The 15,282-nt window shown below is 28.6% G+C and overlaps 1 protein-coding gene across 1 annotated transcript in view; it reads right to left on the reverse strand.

Annotated features, from left to right (window-relative positions):
* Window positions 1-1,314: 1,314 nt before the first annotated feature.
* The window catches only part of LOC117176452 (regucalcin-like), a 25,530-nt gene continuing 11,562 nt past the window's right edge, over window positions 1,315-15,282 (reverse strand). The window contains exons 2-4 of the mRNA XM_033366693.1: window positions 5,795-6,013; window positions 1,647-1,786; window positions 1,315-1,569 (exon numbers count right to left, since the gene is read on the reverse strand). Coding sequence (XP_033222584.1) covers window positions 1,315-1,569; window positions 1,647-1,786; window positions 5,795-6,013 — 614 coding nt within the window. The remainder of the gene's footprint in view (window positions 1,570-1,646; window positions 1,787-5,794; window positions 6,014-15,282) is intronic.

The following is a 15,282-nucleotide window of genomic DNA, read 5'->3' on the forward strand; positions in this document are numbered from 1 at the left end:
AGAAGTCTATGTGAGCTTTTGTGAGTTTGTTTCTTAACTCTACCTAGAGGATTTCTACACGGAGAAAATTTAAGTAAAACCGTCGCGGTAGTTGTGAGAAAGTAGCTGAATTTCGGTTTGGATGTGGCGCCCGCTCCAGATTCGAGGCACTGGTTACGCCGAACTTTCGCAGATCAGCCGTTTCAAAATGTGGGTTCTATATTTTCCTAAGCTGCGCAAGAGCAAAATTTTGCCACAAGCGCCGCGTCCACTGTGTGATTGTTGCGACAAATGTACGTGTTGGGTGAGCGGCCCTACCAAACTTCTCTCTATGTAGTCTAAAGGTGGGTTTCCGTATGCGCGACTGAAGTCGCGCGACTTGATTTGCGCGAACCTAGTCGCGCGATTAGTAATTCTTCGGATTTCCTAAGAGCCGTCTGGAGGCAAGCGACCAGGTCAATTTTCATTTCGTTGCCTGTAGCATCATCTATTAGAACATGATCTGTAGTCAGTAAAGTTTGAACCTCGGCTGCAGTAGTTTGTACAGTAGCACATGACAGCGTGGATCAATTAATCATTAATCTTTTCGAGGAAAACGAAGTGGAAGCACTTCTTATGCTTTTATTGAATGGAACGAGCCGAAGATAAATTCGAGAACTTTTTTTAAACAGGGAATCGGAGAGATTTCAGAAAATTTTAACTGAGCGGAATCTTTATAGTGATGACACAGTGTTCCGAAAATTTTCAAACGTTAAAATCAGCCAGTTTAATTACATTCTGTCATTTGTTTAAGATGACTTAAGGACATTCTTGCATCAAAGACATTCATTCTTGCAACATTCTTGCATTAAAAATACATGGTTGTGGACGCACAAGTTCAATTAGTTTCGAATCATCCATAATTATAAGTATAAGGTACACACTTTTAAATATTCAAGTCGCCGCGATTTATAGCCGCCCTCAGGGTCCTTACCGTCGCGCGTCGGGTTTCGCGCATTAGGAAAGGGTGCCATAAGATTCAGTGAGAAGCAGTCATAAACTGAAACGCGCGATTTAAGTAGCGCGATTTGAGTAGCCCTACTCCAGTCGCGCATACGAAACCCCACCGTGAGCGAGCTATCTCTAAAATGTTTTTATTTAGTAATACACTATGAATCACTGATTTACCCCATTTACTTTGTTTTTTTTTACCATAGGCTTATCGCACTCGCGCCTGCGCGTCTCTTTTCATAATAAATAAGAATCGGATGGTCAAAACAAACATTATGTATAGCTGTAGCTATATTAGAAATAACATTAAATAAATCTAGTCATAAATATTGTTGTTCTGCCAATTCATTTATATGCGTGCAGAAATCCCGGAAGCATCAAGAATGACCATGCCTCATGTCCTTTCACGCCGCCAAGGCCACTAACGGCGTAAATCGTACCACCTTGATCACCCGCTGTAGCTGCATCAGCACCATATGCCAGTGTTGATACGTATAAAATATCTAGATCCTTACCTCCGAAAACGCATGCGCTGACTATTGGTGCACCTATGCGAATAGCTTGCTGCACTTTTCTTGTGTGTGGGTCAATTTGAAGGACCTAAGGAAAATTTCAAAGTGTTATTTTTATTTAAAGTTTTATTTGTGGACATATTTTTAAAGTAATTGAAATCTTACATGTGAACCTCCATAAAGAGGCACCCATAGCAGACCATTGTTATCAATTGTCATACGACCCAGCATGGCATGGCCTTCGTAGAGAGGACGTTCCAGGCTTAAAATCCATGCATCCAAATCAAAGGCGACACCAGCGTACTCTACCAAAGGAATTTAATTATGACTTGAATTATAAAAATTTACACTTCCCCTAAATTTATTTCTTAACAGGTTGCCTCAGCCTATGATATTTCCACAAAATTTCTTAATCATGACTGGAGATGCAGTAAATAATTATAATTGAAGTTGGAACTGGGAATTTCCGTGAAGATTTGAAGGGCTGCACTGCATTTGGGCGCAAGTGCCTAATTTTCAAAAATCGGTTTATTGGCATAGACTACTTGTTTTTTCCCAACTCGTGTCCCGGTAGAAAATTTTTTGTTCATTTCGAACGAAAAGCAGAATCAGGAAAAAAAATCTGTGCATATGGCCGTAAGTGCCACGATGCTTACTGGCGTAATTGCCATGCTTCATACTGTGGTGTTATCGCAGCGTCATTCATTTTTAGAGTACATATTGATTTTGTTTTTTTAAAAGTTTGTTTATCAAAAATTAATAATTTTTGGAAAGAAATAGTTGCTGCAAAAGTTTCTTTTTATGTATCAAAATTGAAGCTTTGTGCTGCGCGCCGGTCTTCGACTAGGGCTTTTTCGCACATGGTTATCTTTTTGAAAGCGTTCTTTTCGCGATTCAGTAGAGCTAACAAACAGCTTAAGAGTATTTTAAAAATAGAAATGAAAAAAAAAGTTTTAATTAACTATTAATTTATAATCTTTTTAATATATCAAAACGTTCTAAAAGTGTTTGAAAATTTTTCTTAAAATTTTTAAAGACAAAAAATGTCTTAAACACTTCCAGTTTCTTCTTCGAACATTTTTTGGAAATACTTTGAAATCTTTAAGAACATAATTCTAAATTTAATTATTTTCAATAAAAAATAATTTAAAATTTGTCTGCGAATCTAAACAGCATTTTTTAACTCTCTTGAAACCTTTCGTAATTTTAATTCAGCTTCCATTTTTGAAATCTTCAAAAATCTGTATTAAAAAATTAAGTTTTTCACAAGCTTGAAATTAACTTTGAATTGTTTGAATAAATTAAAATATTTATTAAGCATTATAGAATTCTCTTGTAATTTTGCAATTCAGCTACAATTTTCTTTTAGAATCCCTTTTTTAAAATAAAAAAATAATTTGCAATTTAACCATGAATCTTAAGAAAATTTTGCTTCTACAAATAAAAAAAAAACTAATCCGAAAAATTGTTTTAAAATCTTCCGCATTATTTTTCAGAATATTTTAAAATCTCATAGACTTGAAATTAACCTTTAAAAATAAAATCTGAAGAATTAAAAATTTTTCCAAAATCTTATTGTCCGTGTGGTAGCAAAATAAAGACATATAAAATTTTAAATAGTTACTATCGAATTATAAAAATTTACAAAATTTCATCTTCAAAAAGTTTCGTTCTATTACGTTATTGTCATCAAAACCTGTAAAATTATTTATATATTCAGTCAATTATTCTTTAGAAGATATAATTTAATCTCTTTAAATGAAATCGAACATTTAAAAATAAAATTTGCATGGAACGAAGTTTCAAAATATACTTCGAATGATAGAGCAAAAGTAAGTCAAAAATTTATTTAAAAAAAATTTACAACAATTTTTTTTAAGTATTAAAAAAGAAAATATTCTAAATTTTATAATATTTTATATATATTAATATTTGTTATTTATTAATTTAAATTCATTTAGGATTATCCAATATTTCAGAAAACATACTATGTGTTTTAATAAGCGCAATTCGTTTTCTCGTCTTTTATTTATTAGTGTTATTAATTAATATTATTATATGTTATTTTAAGTTTAATAATAAACCCTGTTGAAAATACTTTAAGAATTGAGAAAAATGTGCTAATGTTAATTACAAATAATTCTGGAAAAGAACTCGAGGTGAACTTTTGAAAAAATATTTCGGGTTTTCTTTATTTGACAATAATTATTTGGAGCTTGATGCTTTTCTTTTACTCTTGAGGTAAAATTTGTAATTATTATTTAATTCTAATGCTTTAACGTTTATAATTTATCTTGAAAATATTGTTTCATTTTCTAAAAACCTTTCCAAATTTTCAAAAATCTTCTTATTAACAAAATGGTAAAAAATATACATTTTAAAAAAAAATTCAAATAAATCAATAACTTTGAATCTTTTTGACATATCTAAACGTTTCAAATGTCTTTCAAAATTTTTCTTGAAACTTTTTAATGACAAAAAAATTGGTCTTAAAGACTTTCAGACTCTTTTTCAAAATTTTGTTGGAAATACTTTGAAATCTTTCAGAACATTATACAAAATTGAATTTTTTTGAATATAAAATCATTTCACATATTTATGAGTATTTAATCAACATTTTTTCATTCCCTTGAAACCTTTCGTAATTTTATTTCAGCTTCCTTTTTCAAAATGATCAAAAATCTACATTAAAAAAATGAAGTTTTTCACAAGTTTGAAATTAACTTTGAATTGTTTGAATACATTCAAATTTTGATTAAGCGTAATAGAATTTTTTGTAATTTTGTAATTCTGATTCAATTTTCTTTTAGAATCCCTTGTTTAAAAAAAAACATTTGAAATTTAACTATAAATATTGAGAAAATTTTACTTCTTCAAAACAAACAAAAATGTAATTAATCTGAAAAAATTGTTTTAAAATCTTCCAGATTCTTTTTCGACATATTTTTAAATCTTCAAAACTTAAAATTAACCTTTTAAAATAAAATCTGAATAATTTTGAAGTTTTCCAAAATATTATTTTTCGTCTGGTGACAAGATTGAAAAATATGAAATTTTAAATACTTACTATCAAATTATGAAAATTCACTAAGTTTCACCTTCAAAAAACTTAATTTTATTACATTAAAGTCATCGAAAGCTGTAAAATTAGATAATCATTAATCAGATAATCAATAATAAAAAATCAAAATGCTTTGATAGGCGAGAATACATTACTGAAATATGGATAAGATAACAATTTGCAAATTATTTTGAAAACTTAGTTTCTGTGATGCGATTTCTTTTTTAGAATAAGTCCCTAAAGTTCCTGTTTCATTTAAAATCAAATATAATGAAAATGTTCTTTTCGTCTTAAATCTTAAGCTAAAAATTATGAAAAAAGTTATGCCGAAAAGCAAAATTTTGAACAACTTCATTAAGATGAATTAGATTTGTTTGCAATGTATAGTTTTAGTTTATTATTTAAACTTAAAATTTTAAAATATATTAAAATATAATTGCTTTATAATCTGAAGTACAAAAGACGTTGTTTTAGATTATATTAAATAATGCCCATTATTCATGGTTAATCTTAACAATTAAATAATGTTTTCAAAAAGAAAATTAATTTTTATTAATTTATGCATAATACTTTGATACTACCTAATTAGATGATTGGTTAACAAATTTCTGGCTAGGAGTTTATTGTTGCTTAAAATTCGCTCAATAAACGAAACGCTGGAAATTAGAGAAGTCCGATAAGCGCCAGGCATTAGAAAAAAAATTAAAAACAATTTTTAAAAATAAATTTTTGGATTACTTTCCCTCTATTAGTCAAAGGACATTTTAAGCTACATTCTCGAAACATGTTTTTGAGAAATCCTTAAAACGTACTGACTGAGCACGAGTTGAAATGAAAATCGAATCAAAATTAATTTTTACAAAAAAGCAAGTTTTTGGCTTTAATTAGAAAACTAAAAAAGCTTAAAATTTGTTCCTAAAAAAAAAAATTTGCGCAATGAAATTCTTCATCTAGATATAATCTTTAAAAATTAAAATTCAAAAATATTAAAGAAAATATCTAGGGTCCTTCCGACTACCAGCGAAATAAGTGTGTGGGCCCTCCTTCGATCCGGTAGCTCAATTAGGGAACTTTTCAAAGAATTAAAATTTTCTCTTGAAGCAGATAAGTTTTATCATGAAATGGACACATAAGATTTCCATAAGAAAATCTTATTTAATTTTTGAGGACAGGGAATATTCGAAAGGAATTATTCTTTTACTTGGAATAGAGAATTTTTGATCTATAAGGACATTTTTTATTAAAAACTTACCAGTAACCGTCTTTTCTTCCACATTATAAGTGAACGACAGAATTCTATTTTTCATACCATCCGTGCAATACAGTCTGGTATGATCTTCAATAGGCCACACGATTCCATTGCTCACTGTAATGTGCGGAAGCTTATATTTTTTAAGGTTCGGGGTAGGCGAATTTGGATGGAAAGCCCACACCTTTCCCGTAGTGGTGGGTTCATGCTTTTTAATCGTCCCTGGAATATAATAAATAAATTTTTAATAAAATAATTAACTAATAATCCGGTAAAATACAATTTTAATTCGTTGTAAGTACAGTCCTCCGTGGTACTCCACTTCGAATTCAAAAATCGAATTTAAATTTGAAATAAACTATTTGTATTGTATTTCTAATCAAATTAGTTCGAAATAATTTCGGTAATGATTTTCGTATCTAAACTGCTTTTCAATAGGGTGGTCCAAAAATGAATCGGAACATTTTTTATATGCTAGAGGGCAACTGCCTCCCCCTCCCCATTTTATTCCAAATCCAGAAAAAGAAATTCCCTAATTTTATTGTAATTAAAAAAATTTAAACTGCCACTTTGTACAAAAACACCAACCTACTAGTAAAATTTTCAACCTCGATACTGGCAATTTTTAAGAACCCAAAAATTAGAGACTCCATTGATACTGCAAAATTCCCCCCAAAAAATTAATTTTTTACAATTTCATATCTATGAGGTAGAGAGGGGTTGATTTTAGATGTTAATAGTTTGAGCCCAAAAATTGGAGTGGGTATTATCGAGGAGCCCAAAAATCAAGAGACCCCATTGATACTTGAAAATACTTTAAAAATATTATTTCTTGGCAAATTTATGTCTGCGTGATAGAGGGGGGTTGACATCAGACGTTAAGGGTTGGGGCCAAAAATCGGGAAAAGTATTCTTAAGAAGCCCAAAAATCAGAGACAACATTGAAACTAGGAAATTCTCAAAAAGATTATTTCTTTATAAAATTACATCTACATGGTAGAGAGGGGTTGACTTTATGCGTTAGGGCTGTAGCTAAAAAATTGGGGTGGGGCTTTTTGAGGAGCCCAAAAATTATGTACGCTACTGACACTGGGAAATTCCCAAAAAGATTTTTGTTTTAAATTTATTTCGACGCGCTAGAGGGCCTTGATTTTAGATGTTAATAGTTGGAGCCAAAAAATTGGAGAGGGTATTTTCGAGAAGCCCAAAAATCAGAGACTCCATAGTCTATGTAGAATTTCTTAAAAAGATTATTTTTTTACAACTTTATACCTACGCGGTAGAGAGGGGTTGATTTTATACCTTAAGGGTCAGAGCACAAAGTCGAAAAGGCTATTTTCGAGGAGCCCAAAAATCTGAGACTCCATAGTCTATGTAGAATTTCTTAAAAAGATTATTTTTTCTCATTCTTATGTCTACGTGGTAGAGAGTTGACTTTATACGTTAAGGATTGGAGCCAAAAGTAGGAAAGAATATTTTTTAGGAGCCCAAAAGTCAGAGACACTATTGAAAGTAGAAAGTTCTTAAAAATATGATTTTTTTACAAAGTTATATTGACATAGTATGGGGGGGGGGGTTGATTTTAGACGCTAGGGGTTGGAGCCAAGAAATTGGAGCGGGTATTTTCTAGGAGCCCAAAAATCAGACTCCATTGACACTGGAAAATTCTCAGAAAGATTATTTTTCACAACTTTATATATACGTGGTAGAGAGGGGTTGATTTTCGACGTTACGGGTTGGAGCCGAAAATCGGAAAGAGTAATTTCTAGTAGCCCAAAAATCTGAGACTCCATAGTCTACGAAAATTTCTTAAAAAGATTTTTTTTTAAATCTGTATGTCTACGTGGTAGAGAGATGTTGATTATATACGTTAAGGGTTGGAGCCAAAAATAGGAAAGGGTATTTTTTAGGAGTCCAAAAATAAAAGACACCATTAAAACTATAAAAGTCTCAAAAAGATGATTTTTTTACAAAGTTATATCGACGTGGTAGAGGGTGGTTAATTTTAGACGTTAAGGGCTGGAGCCAAAAAATTAGCGTGGGTACTTTCGAAGAGGCCAAAAATCAGACTCCCTTCACACTGGACAATTTAAAAGAGATTATTTTTTTACAACTTTATATTTACGTGGTGGAGAGGGGTTGATTTTTGACTTTAAGGATTGAAACTAAAAATCAGAAAGGGTATTTTTGTGAAGCCCAAAAATCAGAGAAACCAATGACACTGAGTAATTCTCAAAAAGATTTTTTGTTTTCAAAGTTATATCGACGTAGTAGAGGGGGGTTTGTTTTAGACGTTAAGGGTTGTAGCCAAATAATTGGAGATGGGATTTTCGAGAAGCCCATAAATCAGATACTCTACTGATACTTGAAAATTCTCAAAAAGATTATTTTTTACAAAGTTATATCGACGTGGTAAAGCGGGGTTGATTTTAGACGTTCAGGTTGTAGCTAAAAAATTCCAGGTGGGATTTTCGAGGATCCCGAAAATCAGAGAAACTGGAAATTTTTAAAAAAGATTATTTTTTTACAAAGTTATATCGACGTGGTAGAGGGCGGTTGATTTTAGACGATAAGGGTTGGCAGGAAAAATCGTAAAGGGAATTTTTGAGGATCTCATAAATCAGAGACATTATTGAAACTATAAAATTCTCAAAAAGATTATTTGTTTACAAAGTTTTATCGTCGTGGTAGAGAGGGGTTGAGTTTAGACGTTAACCGTTGGAGCCAAAAATCGCAAAGGGTATTTTCGAAGAGCCCAAAAATCAGAGACTCAAATCTATGAATAATTCTTGAAAAGATTATTTTTATACAATTACATATCTACGTGGAAGAGAGGGGTTGATTTTAGACGTTAAGGTTTTGAATCAAAAAGCGAAAAGAATATTTTCGAGTAGCCCAAAAATCAGAGGATCCATTGACACTGGAAAATCCTCAAAAAGATTATTTATTTACAATTTTATATCGATGTGGTAGAGGGGGGTTGGTTTCAGACGTTAAGGGTTGGAGTCGAAAAATCAGAGAAGTTATTTCTGAAGAGCCCAAAAATCAGAGACTCTAGTAACACTGTAAAATTTAAAAAAATATTATTTTTGGATAAAGTCATAATTGCCTGTTAAGATGTGGCTGTTTTTTTAACGTTTCGGGGTTCGAGTCCAAAAATCATTTTTGGTTTTTATTGAATATCCTAAAAAGCAGAGAGTTTAGTACCGCTGTAAAAATTAAAAAAGATTATTTTCGGACAAAGTGATGCCCAGTTAAGCCCTGTTAAGATGGGGCTGTTTTTTAACGTTAAGGCTTGTTAGACCACGCCCCTTTAATCTCAGGACTCGAATTCTATGCTTTTAGATCATAGTGTCCGAGAATTTAAATCACGTAAGAATGTTTGCTTTAAAATTACACGCTCCGGTAACTTAATCATATATAATTATATCTATGATTTTTGGGTTCCTCAAAAATACCCACTCTGATTCTGAGGCTCCAACCCCTGACTTCGAAAATCAACCCCTCTCTACAACGTCGATATGAAATTGTAAAAAAATAAACCTTTTGAGAATTATTCAATTTCAATGGAGCATCTTAATTTTGGGCTCCTCGAAAACACCCGCTCTGAGTTTTGTAATCCAACCTTTATTGTTTAAAATCAACCCCTCTCTACCACGTAGATATAATTTTGCCAAAAAATAATATTTTAAAAGTATTTTCCAGTGTCATTGGACTCTCTGATTTTTGGGCTCCTCAATAATACCCTCTCCGATTTTCGATTCTAATTCTTGACATCTAAAATTAACCCCTCTCTACTCATTGTCTCATTAATTTTTAATTGTTTTAACAAATGGAAATTGTTTGAATATTATTTATTCAAAGATTTGTTTTTTTTCCTTAAAAATTACTACCGTTTGTCTAGCATAATATTTATTAACATTAGTTCATTATTTTATAATTGTTATTTTCAATTATTTAAACAAATCCTGTTTGTGTAAAAATATTTTTTTATGTAAATTCGTTAAACTGGCAGTTTTTTTTCATTAAGTGACATAAATTGATTTTTAAATATTTATTAAATGTTGAAACAATAAATTATTATTTGACAAAATTAAAGGTTTTCGAAAATAAATAATAATTTATTGTTTATACAATTGAAAAATATTTTAAAATAAATTTATCATTAACGATAACAAAACGCTAGTTCTACGAATTTTAACAACAGACTTTTTAAACAAATCGAATTTGTTTACATAATTAAAAATAAATGAACCAATATTAATCAATATGCCACTAGAGCCAAAGTAAAATTTTTTATATAAACAAATTCGATACTAAATTATTTAAACAAATTCCATTTGCTTAAAACATTGAAAATTAATTTAATAATTTTAATGAATATTCTACTAAGCCAATAAAAATAATTTTTAGGGGAAAAACGAACTTTCAAGAAACAAAAAATATTTTGAAAACTTTCATTTACTTAAGGAAGTAAAAGTGAATAAACTAATCATAATAAATATTTTTCTAGAATAATAGCAATAATTTCCGGGAAAAACAAATTCAAAATAATATTCAAACAAATTTCATTTTTTAAATAATTACAAATGAATTAAACAATTATAATAAATGTTCTACTCGACCAATAATAATAATTTTAAGTTATTCTACAAAATTATTTCAAAAACTCAAAAAAGTGATTTTTCGCCATACATTTTACATGGGAATCTTCAAATCATAACCGGCACTTGTTAATCTAAAAAAATATAAAAAATAGAGAATTTCTTTTTTTGAATTTTGAATTAATTGGAGTGGGAGGCGTCGTTGCCGTCTAAAAAAGCGTTTTTGAGCCACCCTAATTTTCGAATATTTATTTTAAATCGTTTTTAAATTATTTTTTCTGACTGAATATTTACCTATTCCCTTTATTTCATTGCAAATCTGAATTTATTTATTTGAAAATTCAACTGGTTGTATGAAAACTGATATATTATGTTGAAAATTATTTCTTTTGGTTGAAAGTTTTACTTCCAGCCCGCTACATCAAGTTAAAAATTTGGGTTACTAAATAAGAAGCACTAAAAAAAGGTGGATCTCGTTCTAAATTTTTATAATTATGAAGAAAGTTTTTTTTTTAAACAATTTTTTTGCTTTTTTTCGTAATTATGCAAATTTCGGATCAGACCCACCTTTCTTAGCGCTTCTTATTTATTATTCGAGATTTGCAACTCGATGTGGCGCTTCTTGTTAAAATAAGTTAAGAAATAAAAAAAAGCGTCGGTAAGGTAGGAATCTTGTCACGTGACCCACTTGTCACAGAGCCTTAATCTAAAGTATGAACTCAAATACAGTAGTCTTTTCTTACAAAAACATAGTCCGCCAAATGGGTCGCCTACTCCAAAATGAAATTCTTCATTGGTTTTCAGCTTGACTCGGCCTAATATTACCAATCTGCGACTGTTAAGATCTGTTAAAGTATTCCAGTTGACTAATTCAATCTTATTATCAAAACCCAGAACAAAATGGTCCACATGGTTTTTAACAGGAATAGCGAAAGATAAGGGACCGTCGCCTATGGAAAAAATTATTTTTAAAAATTAGTCGATATAAGTGCCTTCAACCTAAAAAAGGGATTCGTAGCCTATTAGGATGCAATTAAGTTGTTCAAACCTTCCCCTCCAAAACTAAAAATTAAAGTATAAAATTGTTTAAATCCTTTCTTTCTTAATATATTTTCAAATATTTTATTAAAAGTTTATGTATTAAAAAAAATTATAAAAATATAAAGTTCTTGGTTCACAGTTTATTTTTTCACTTGAAAATACATTTCTCAAAAAATATCCCTTTTCATACAGCAAATTAATTCTCTTAACTTATAATTTGACTATTTTTTAATATCTATTTTTTTCTTATAAAAATTTTAACAAAAATTATAATTAAAATTTCAAATTTATTTAAATTTTGTTAAGTTGAAAATTCGTCCGAATGTCCGAACCTATAAGGGTGTCTGCCCAGGGCTACGAAACCCTGAAAATTCTCAAGATTAAAGATAATTCAAAAAAGGAATAAAAAAATAAAAACGATTTAGATACCTATGAAAGTGCAAAATATATTACGATCCGATTCATGAAAGGCACAGAGTTTATTAGCGTAAGCGTCTCTGAAGAAAAGTTGGCCATTGTGATAGAAAATACTATCTGTTCCTCCGGGTCTATGGAAAATTGGTTGAACACTAAGGGATGAAATTTCTATTAATTGTGAAAATAATGTATGAAGAATTTTAAATACATGGTTGTTACTTTCTAGGAAATTAATACTCTTATATTTTTTCCAAACAAAATTTTTTCCACACAGAATATTTCCTACATCGAATTTAATATTGTTTGCTAGTTTTATTTTCTTTATACACAAAACATTTTCTACATAAAATATTTCCCACACAGAATTAAAGCCGGTTCTATTTTTTGTAAAGAACATTTTTTCTACACAAAATCTTTCCTACACAGAATTTAATACTCTTATGTTATTCCTACACAAATTTTGTTCTACACAGCATGGTTTGTACACAACATTTGATATTGTTTCATATTTTTATCTTTTTCCTACACAAAATATTTCCTACACAGAAATTAATACTATTATATGTTTCATAAACAAAACTGTTTCTAGAAAAAATGTTTCCTACAAAGAATTTTACATTTTTATAATTGTCCTACACAAATTTTTTTCTACCTAGAACGTTTCGTACACAGAATTTAGTATTGTTTGATGGTTTTACTTTTTTCATGCACAAAATATTGTCTACACAAAATATTTACAACATAAAATTTAATACTTTTATATTTTTCCTATTAAAATATTTTTCTACAAAAAATGTTTCGTACACAGAATTTAATATTGTTTGATAGTTTTACTTTTTTCCTGCACAAAATATTGTCTACACAAAATATTTCCTACACAGAAATTAATACTGCTTTATTTTTCCTAAACAAAACTGTTTCTAGAAAAAATGTTTCCTACACAGAATTTTACATTTTTATATTTTTCCTACACAAATTTTTTCTGCCTAGAATGTTTCGCAAACAGAATTTAGTATTGTTTGATATTTTTACTTTTTTCATACACAAAATATTGTCTACACAAAACATTTCCAACATAGAATTTAATACTTTTAAATTTTTCCTATACAAATTTTTTTCTATACAGAATGTTCCGTACACAGAATTTAATATTGTTGGTAGTTTTACTTTTGTCCTGCCCAAAATATTGCCTACACAAAATATTTCCAACACAGAATTTAATACTGTTGTATTTTTCTCAGACTGAATAGTTTCTACACAGAAATTAGGACTCTTATATTATGCCTACACAAGTTTTTTCCTGCACAGAATATTTCGCAAACAGAATTTCATATTCCTTGATAGTCTTATTATTTTCTACACAAAATAGTTTCTGCTTAAAATATTTCCTCCACAGAATTTAGTACTGTTATCTTTTTTTTACACTAAACTTTTTATACACAGAATATAATACTATTATATTTTTTCTACGCAAATTTTTTTCAACATATTTTATGTTGGAAAAAATAAAAGGATTGAATAAATATGAACTTTTATGTAGAAAATCTTCTGTATAGATAAAATTTTGTGTAGGAAAAATATAACAGTATTAAATTCTGTGTAGGAAACATTTTGTGTAGGAAAAGTATTACAGTACTAAATGCTGTGTAGGAAATGTTTTCTGTAAAAACTATTTTGTCTAGGAAAAAAATAAAACTATTAAACAATATCAAATTTTGTGTAAGAAATATTCTGCGCAAAAAAAGTGTTGTGTAGAAAAAATATAAATGTATTAAATTTTGTGTAGGAAACATTTTAAGTAAAAAAATTTTTGTGTAAGAAAAATATGATCATTATACTTGTGTACAAAATATTTCGTGTGGAAAAAATGGTATAGGAATGGGTGTAACCCAAATTTTTTATAGACTGAACTTTAAATTCAAGGGTCATGAAAAAATTACGTAAGGTGTTCTTCTAATACTTTAAACACCTCCCTATCTAATATTCTGTATTATTTTCTTTGGAAATTAAATGAATGTAGAATTCTGATATTTGGTTGAAAGTTTTATAATTATTTTGTTTTAAATCCAAATACTATAACAAAAAATTAAACCATTGTGTTGACAATTATATTTTTTGTTCAAAATTCATATTTCTGGTTACAAATTAATATTTTTATTTTGAAAATTCAATTTCTTTGTAGAAAAGTTGTCTTCTTGACATAAAAATTCGACATTTTGAGTGAATTTTTTTTTCCTCGTATTGACTGAAAAAGATTTCTCTATTGAGGGTTCAACTATTTTGTTGAAAAACCGTCTGTCGTTCAAAATTTGTTTTTGTATTTAAACATTCATTTACGCAACTTAAAACATAAGCATTTCAATTGTAGGTTAAAATCTAACTACTTATTTGAATTTTTTTACTGAAAATAAATTATTTTGTTAAAAAAAATCATATCTTTTGGTAGATTTTTTTTTAATTTGCAAAGAAAATATTTGTTTACTGAAAATTTAACTATTTAATAGTTTTGTTAAGGTTTCACGTTTTTATGAAGATTAAATTATTTTGTGAAAAAACAATGTGTTTTGTTAAAAAAGTTTACTTTTTTCAAAAGCCATCTTTTCCGTAAAAGATTCTATTTTTTTATTTGGAATTAATGTACTTTGTTAATAGTTCCACTTTTCTGTTAAACAATCTATCTTCTTCTTCAACAAATTATTTTTCTTGTTAAAAATTCATTTCGTTGGTTCAAAAATTCATCTTTTTTACTGCAAATTTGAATATATATCTTTAAAAATTCATCTTTTTTACGACAAAATTAATTTTCTCCGTAAATAATTTCTTTGGTCAAAAATTCAAATAATTAAAAAAATCTATTTTTGTATTATACTGAGAATTAGGATCCCAAATTAAAATTCAACTATTTTATTTAAGGTAGCAAATATATTTTCGTAAGCCTTGGGTTCATATATTTTGTAAAAATTCTTTTTCTTCTATTTATTAATTATTTTGGTTGAAAATTCATTAATTTAGTTGAGAATTTCTTTCATTTGTTTCTTATAATGTTTTTGTACTGCAAATGTATCAATTTTATTTTTTCTGGAATATTCATTTTTTTTAATTCAAATGCGAGTTATTTTGTGCAAAATAGTTTTTTTTTTAATTATATTTTTTGTTAAAATTCAATATTTATTGTAAAAAAATAATTTTTCTGGCATTAAAATTTAATTTTTAGTAAAAATTCATACACTTGTGTTAAAAACTAAACAGCTTAGTAGAAATTTGTTGTTTTTTTCTTTTATTTTAAAGTTCCACATTTTGTATAATATTTTTTTTCTTTTTAACTGAAAAATCTTTTTTGTTTGCAAATTCAATACGTTTATTAAAAATTCTTATTTTTGGCCTAAAAATTTAAATAAGAAGAAAACATTTATTTTAACCATGTTTCAA

This window comes from Belonocnema kinseyi, chromosome 7, assembly GCF_010883055.1.
Source record: "Belonocnema kinseyi isolate 2016_QV_RU_SX_M_011 chromosome 7, B_treatae_v1, whole genome shotgun sequence".
Lineage (NCBI taxonomy): Eukaryota > Metazoa > Arthropoda > Insecta > Hymenoptera > Cynipidae > Belonocnema > Belonocnema kinseyi.